This window comes from Pempheris klunzingeri, chromosome 5 (assembly GCF_042242105.1).
Source record: "Pempheris klunzingeri isolate RE-2024b chromosome 5, fPemKlu1.hap1, whole genome shotgun sequence".
NCBI classification, from domain to species: Eukaryota; Metazoa; Chordata; class Actinopteri; order Acropomatiformes; family Pempheridae; genus Pempheris; species Pempheris klunzingeri.
The window spans coordinates 27,960,612-27,967,500 of NC_092016.1; the positions used below are offsets into that span (position 1 = coordinate 27,960,612).

Sequence of the window (6,889 nt, forward strand, 5' to 3'; positions counted from 1 at the left end):
AGCAGCTTTTGTTGAATCATCCAAAGAGATCTGGAAGATCTAGCTACTATGATAACGCAAGCTGAGGAAAGGCAAAAACCCCGGCTGTGATAATGCTCTTCAGTATCCTGGCAACACTCGTGTGTTTCTTGTTGGATGTGTACCTCCTATGTCAAGCAGGCATGAGCATGTATATTCTGCTAAAAATCTGTACTGCTTGTAATGCACATATGTACTTTCACTCCTGTACCCATTGATTTCTATACGTTTATCTGTTTGACCCAGTCTCCTCACAGTGATCATTTTACTTTCAGGCAATCTAGTCTAATGACAAACTTCAGAAAGGAGAGGCTGTTAAAACTTCATAGGATTGTTGCTGCTTTTATTTATTGGTTATTGTGCTTTTGTCAACAATGCTTGGAGGTAAAGGCTCGACTCCTCAAATTTGAAGTCAAAAAGATGATGTGCTCTGATTTGAGTAAAACTTGTGTGGTAGATAAAGGTTTCCGCACAACTAGATCTATCCAGTGAGTCACTTTAATCGCTAAGCGTTTGGTCTATCTAACCTACATACATACAACACTGGCCAGGCAGCCAGAAATAACCAATCCCATTCACATAGGCTCGTTTTGAGATGAAGCAGGCAGACGCAGAATTGATCACTGCACAATGCATGCCAGTTAGATTTGTGTTCGACTTGATCTGGACTTGCTATGACGTCAGGTACGAGCCAGCAACAGTAATCTCACGAGATCAAGGTGGCCGCAGTTTGTAGAGCTTGGCACTGCAATAGTTCTCCACTGACTGCAAAATCCCGGGCATGATGGGGAAATGCCAGGATGTCGCCTGATACAAGAGCTGACTGGCTCCTAGCTATGACCACAAATTCCACATTTGGTAGAAAATCCAAATTTTCTGTGTAGAATTCAAATGTAACTGTAGATGTTAATTGCTCTGATGTTGAGCAATGAAGACATCTGTCAACAAGAAGTATAACCTAACGAGCATATGTTGTTTTTTTTAATGGTTGGCATAAAAAGAACAAAGGATCGAATACAATGCTCCCTCACTGTTTCAGCTGTAAGAATGTTAGGTCTGTAAATTCAGTAATTACATTTCTTAAATTCAGGAATCCTATACAAAAGTGCCTTTACATACATTTTCTGACTTATTCAATAAAATGTGAATCTTTCTAGAATTCTTAACAGTGGCATTGTTACACTGAGTTTGTCAGTTGCACTTTTAATCTGACTACTGTGAAAAGTAGATTTATTTCTGTGATGACTCTAACAGGATGTATATACTCCTCCTGTATGGTCTTGGAAGGCTGCTGGAAACTGTCTGACTTGACCGCAGCCTTTTGTTACTTCCTGCTCCTGCCGCCGCCTAATCTAATGCATTTTCCAGACGAGGTTCAATTCATCTTAAACGAGCCTATTGGCAGCAAACAAAACACCATTTGAGAATTGTAGTTATAAAGTACTAAATGTGGTACTGTGGCATACAAATAGGAGCCATATTTTCAATAAATTACAAAAATGGGTTGGAACATAGCACAGCAGAAAACGTATGAATGGAAAAACCAGAAGCATCTTTTAGTGGTACCATACAATTTCATAACATAGTAAATGGGGCTCTGATTAATGATAGCTCATGAATTACAGCATCACACTCATAGCAAAATCCTCGTTTAGAACTATAGGCTGAAGTGTATCCAAAGTATAAATCATAGGCTGTATAAAAGAAGTGGACGTAGCCACCATGATGCCACTCATTGGTTTGTGGACCGCCGTTTTGAAGCCTTGTGTCGTCATCTTGGTTTTTTTGGAACCAGAAGTTGCATTCGTTCCATAAAGACCGCCTCTGATTGGCTGGCCACAGCGTAGTCCCGCCCTAATGTATATCCTGCATTGTCATCTATTTTCCTGTAAATGGGTACATCATTTACAAAGTGAACATCATGCTGGGTCGAAGAAGACTTTAAATTACTGACTGAGACCATAAATTCATTAGGAAAATGTTGGTAGGTAATGAATAAAGTCTTTTTGCTAGCAGCAGAGTCGCCACCTGCTGGCCATTTGAAAGAATGCAGGTTTAATGCACCGCATTGGCTTCACTTTACAAACCTGGATGCTACGTTCAAAACGGCTCCTTTTTGGCCTATCTATCTTTCCATATCTCCCCCTCTTTGCAGTTCAATATGCTCAATGTCCTGAAATCGTAGAGATGAGAGAGGGTGTGAAAATTCCTTAAAATCACATCATTGTATGTGATGGAGCTCTTTTGCTTGCTGAAACAAAGGATTGGCAAGCAAAAGAGCTCCATCACATACAATGATGTGATTTATCCTAAGTTTTACCTATATAGATCTTATCACATGGGCATTTTAGTTTAAAAAAAAACAAAAAAAAACTTGATCTTAGATGTCTAGAGTCTTCCATGTGTTATGACACAGGGCACAATGACAACATGGATAATTCCCATGTCCCAAATTAGGGCCTCCATAGACATGGGGAAGGATCCATAGTTTGCTGAAATGATGTTGGGTCAGAGGTTGAAATAGTGCAGTGTTTCTTAGGATGGTGTTTTTAAGAATATATGCTTGAGAGGATTAAGTAGTGATGCAGGATTCACAGTGGCTTTTGTCCTTTTTGACACTTGTTTGTAAAAGATCAGAGCAGTATTTAGAAAATGCAACTTGGTAAGCCTCATCAATGCACTGTAAAAAGTAGACCCCAGCCTCATTTGTGTGACATAGATGTCTGAGCCTATAGAACAGATTTTTGGGTAAGCCATATTTCAAAGCTCTGGCATGAGCACTGCTGGCAAGAAGAAATTCAATTCAATTTATTTTGTATAGCCCAATATCACAACAGAGTGTCTCATAGTGCTTTACAAAGTTCACTGAAATAAACAAGTGTAAGCGAACAAACAATCTAATAAAGAGTCCAGCAGTCGATGAGGCCAATGGATCAGTCCGTTGGATCAGTCCGAGGCATCACCTGCCCTTTATGACCCTCCTTCTTCGGGAAGGAAAAACTCAAAAAACCCAGTGGGAAAAGAGAAACCTCCGGGAGCACCACAGTGAAGGAGAGATCCAGCTCCCAAGGACGGACAGGCTGTAGCCTTGGACAGACGCACATCCATTGGCTGGTGGAGAACCACATCAGCGGGGCCAGGACCAGGACCCACAGGAACCAGAGAACCACATCAGCAGGGCCAGGACCAGGATCCACAGGAACCTGAGAGATGAGAAAGTACAGAAACGCTCCGGGGAAGATAGCAAGTTAGAGGCAGACATTTGGCTGACATGACACATAACGATGGAGAGGAAGAGGAGGATAGAGAATAGAGGAGCTCAGTGCACCATAGGAGTCCCTCGGCAGTCTGAGCCTATAGCAGCATAACTAGGGGCTGGTCTAAGGCCTGATCCAGCCCTTAAATATATGCTTTGTCAAAAAGGAAGGTTTTTAGTCTACTCTTAAATGTAGAGAGGGTGTCTGCCCCCCGAACCCAAACTGGAAGGAGGTTCCACAGGAGAGGAGCCTGATAGCTGAAAGCTCTGCCTCCTGAACTACTTTTGGAGACTTTGGGAACCACCAGTAGGCCTGCATTCTGGGAGCGCAGTGCTCTAGTGGGGTGGTACGGTACTATAAGCTCTTTAAGATATGATGGGGCCTGACCCTTAAGAGCCTTGTAGGTGAGGAGAAGGATTTTAAACTCTATTCTAGATTTTACTGGAAGCCAATGAAGAGAAGCCAGTACAGGAGAAATGTGGTCTCTTCTTTTAGTTTTCGTCAGAACACGAGCAGCAGCGTTCTGGACCAACTGGAGAGTCTTTAACGACTTATTGGGGCAGCCTGATAATAAAGAGTTACAATAGTCCAACCTAGAAGTGACAAATGCATGGACCAATTTTTCTGCATCATCAGTGGATATGATGGGCCTGATTTTAGCAATATTACGTAGATGGAAAAAGGCAGTTCTAGAAATCTGTTTAATGTGGGAGTTAAAGGACAAATCCTGATCAAATAAGACTCCCAGATTCCTCACAGTGGAGCTGGAGGCCAGAGTAATGCCGTCCAGAGCAGTTAAGGTAGTGGAAAAGCTGTCTCTGAGGTGTCTGGGGCCGAGCAAAATAACTTCAGTTTTATCTGAATTTAGCAGCAGAAAGTTGCTGCTCATCCAGGACTTTATGTCCTTAAGGCAGATTTGAAGTTTAATCAACTGATTGGGTTCATCTGGCTTTATTGATAAATATAATTGTGTATCATCTGCATAACAGTGGAAATGAATGGAGTGCTTCCTGATAATATTACCAAGAGGAAGCATATATAAGATAAAGAGTATTGGTCCAAGCACTGAGCCTTGTGGAACTCCATGTCTAACCTTAGTGTGGACAGAGGATTCGTTATTAATATGTACAAACTGAAATCGATCTAATAAATAGGACTTAAACCAGCTTAATGCAGTTCCTTTTATACCAATGAACTGTTCCAGTCTCTGTAACAGGATGTGATGGTCGATGGTGTCGAAAGCAGCACTCAGGTCTAACAAGACCAGGACAGAGAGAAGTCCTCTGTCTGATGCCATAAGGAGGTCGTTTGTAACCTTCACCAGTGCTGTCTCTGTGCTGTGGTTCGCTCTAAAACCTGACTGAAAATCCTCAAATACAGTTTAAAAAATTACACAGCTGATTAGCTACAACTTTCTCCAGGATCTTGGAGAGAAAGGGAAGGTTGGATATAGGTCTATAGTTAGCTAACACATCCTGAAATGTATTCCTGTCGGTCTCTTTTTTTGGTGTAGGGTAGTGGTGAGGCTACGTGAGGCTATATGCAATGGGGCGGCTGTGGCTCAGTGGTAGAGTGGGTCGTCCCTCAATCAGAAGGTCGGGGTTCGATCCCCAGCTCCTATGGGCCAACATGTCGAAGTGTCCTTGGGCAAGACACTGAACCAGCTTCAGTGTGTGAATGAGTATGAAAGAACAGTCTCCTCCAACTTAGATTCCTCCTGAATGAATGATGTGTGAATGGGTGAATGAGGATGTGATGTAAAGTGCTTTGAGTAGTTGAAATAACTAGAAAGGTGCTATACAAATACAGACCATTTACCATATATCCAAGAAAGACCTTGGCTCATTTTGATGAGTCATAGTTTGAAAAAATAATTGATCGCATAATTTTCTCTTGATAAAGAACATGAAAACGGATGAAATCAGGTCCCACAGACTGAACACCATACAAGGGTTAAAGAGTTTAGACCTGCTCTTTATGGAAAGCGTCTTGAGATAACGCTGTTATGAATTGGCGCTATATAAATAAAGATCGATTGATTGATTGAGCGACTAATGGTGCTGGTGCAACACAGTTCTCTTAGATTATACCTAAATATCAGTTTTACCCCAACAGTAGAGTTGAGTCAGAGTATGGGGATAATATGGTGTTTTAAGACACAGGCTGTACAGGCTTTTCTTGTGTCACAGTGCAAAATGACCAAAGGACTGTATACGACGGGATTTAATCGGGTTGATGTGTATAATTCACTTACTGACTAATGACTCTGGTTTTCCACTCTGAACTTCCTTTCTGACATAAGCTGCACCAAACCCATGCTGGTGTTGTTCAAGTTCATTTTTGCCAGTAGAGCAAAATTAGATCGACAAAAGTTTACAGTTAACAGTTTTGATAATCGATTAATTGTTCAAGTAATTTTTCAAACAAAAAATGCAAAACTCTGTTGTTCCAGCTCCTCAATTGTGAGGATTTGCCGCTTGTCTTTGTCTTATGTGATACTGTAGTACACTGAAGACATTTGATGACGCCACAAAAATGGTTGCTGCTCTGTGGCTGTCTCATTTAGTGTGTTTTCAATTCAATTAAATTTATTTGTATAGCCCAATATCACAACCGAGTGTCTCACAGTGCTTTACAAAGTTCACTGAAATAAACAAGAAGTGTAAGCGAACAAACAATCTAATAAAGAGTCCAGCAGTCGATGAGGCCAATGGATCAGTCCGGTGGATCAGTCCGAGGCATCACCTGCCCTTTATGACCCTCCTTCTTCGGGAAGGAAAAACTCAAAAAACCTGACTTTGGCGTTTTCTTTAAATGGATGGTTTAGATCCAACACAATATTTGTGTAATGCACAATAACATAAACTAACCAAACAAAGCAGCAGCAGTAGACCAGCCACTCCTTTGTTCTGTGAGGTAAAACAACTGTTTTGGTCTGGGGCCAATAGCACTATATTAGGGCTATTTTTGGTTGAACAAAAAGGATCCTACAAGTCGAGCTGTAAATGCTGCAATGTAATGCTTTGGGGCAAATGCGCCTGCCCAAATCATGTCCACTAAAAGTCTGTTAGCCACCCATTCTTGACTACTGGCAGAGGTGATCTTCTGGACCAGAAAGTCATTTTGAAGGTTTAAAAATGTCAGATTTATCCTTTTAACGTTGCTGAAATCTTTTCAAAAAGCATTCTTCATTTGACTTAGCATGACTTCACAGGGCTGCTACAAACCCTCACTTATTGATTTCCAACTGCTATTATTTATGGAGCACTCTGTGACTGACTGTTCAGACCAGCTTCTCACACTTTTCCCTAATCTATTTTGGATAGACTGATGATTGCTATTTTTGTCAGTAGTTTATGTGATATACATTTATGTGAAATCTCTTTTTTTTTTTTTTTTTTTTTCTCCAGACTACTCTCCATAACCTGTCAGAGGACATCCTGGCTGTGATGGACAATAAGAACCCCTCCATTAAGCAGCAGGCGTCTCTGTTTCTGGCCCGTTCCTTCAGACATTGCACACAGGCCACACTGCCCAAGAATGTCCTCAAACCTTTATGCGCTGCTCTCATCAAGGTACCCAGAGTGGACTCTTCTTAATAGCACAACTTGTAT

At 41.4% G+C, this 6,889-nt stretch overlaps 1 protein-coding gene across 1 annotated transcript in view; it reads left to right on the plus strand.

Annotated features, from left to right (window-relative positions):
• The window catches only part of ckap5 (cytoskeleton associated protein 5), a 41,055-nt gene that overhangs the window by 9,049 nt on the left and 25,117 nt on the right, over nt 1–6,889 (plus strand). The window contains exon 11 of the mRNA XM_070830806.1: nt 6,686–6,850. Within this exon, the coding sequence (XP_070686907.1) occupies nt 6,686–6,850 (165 nt within the window). The remainder of the gene's footprint in view (nt 1–6,685; nt 6,851–6,889) is intronic.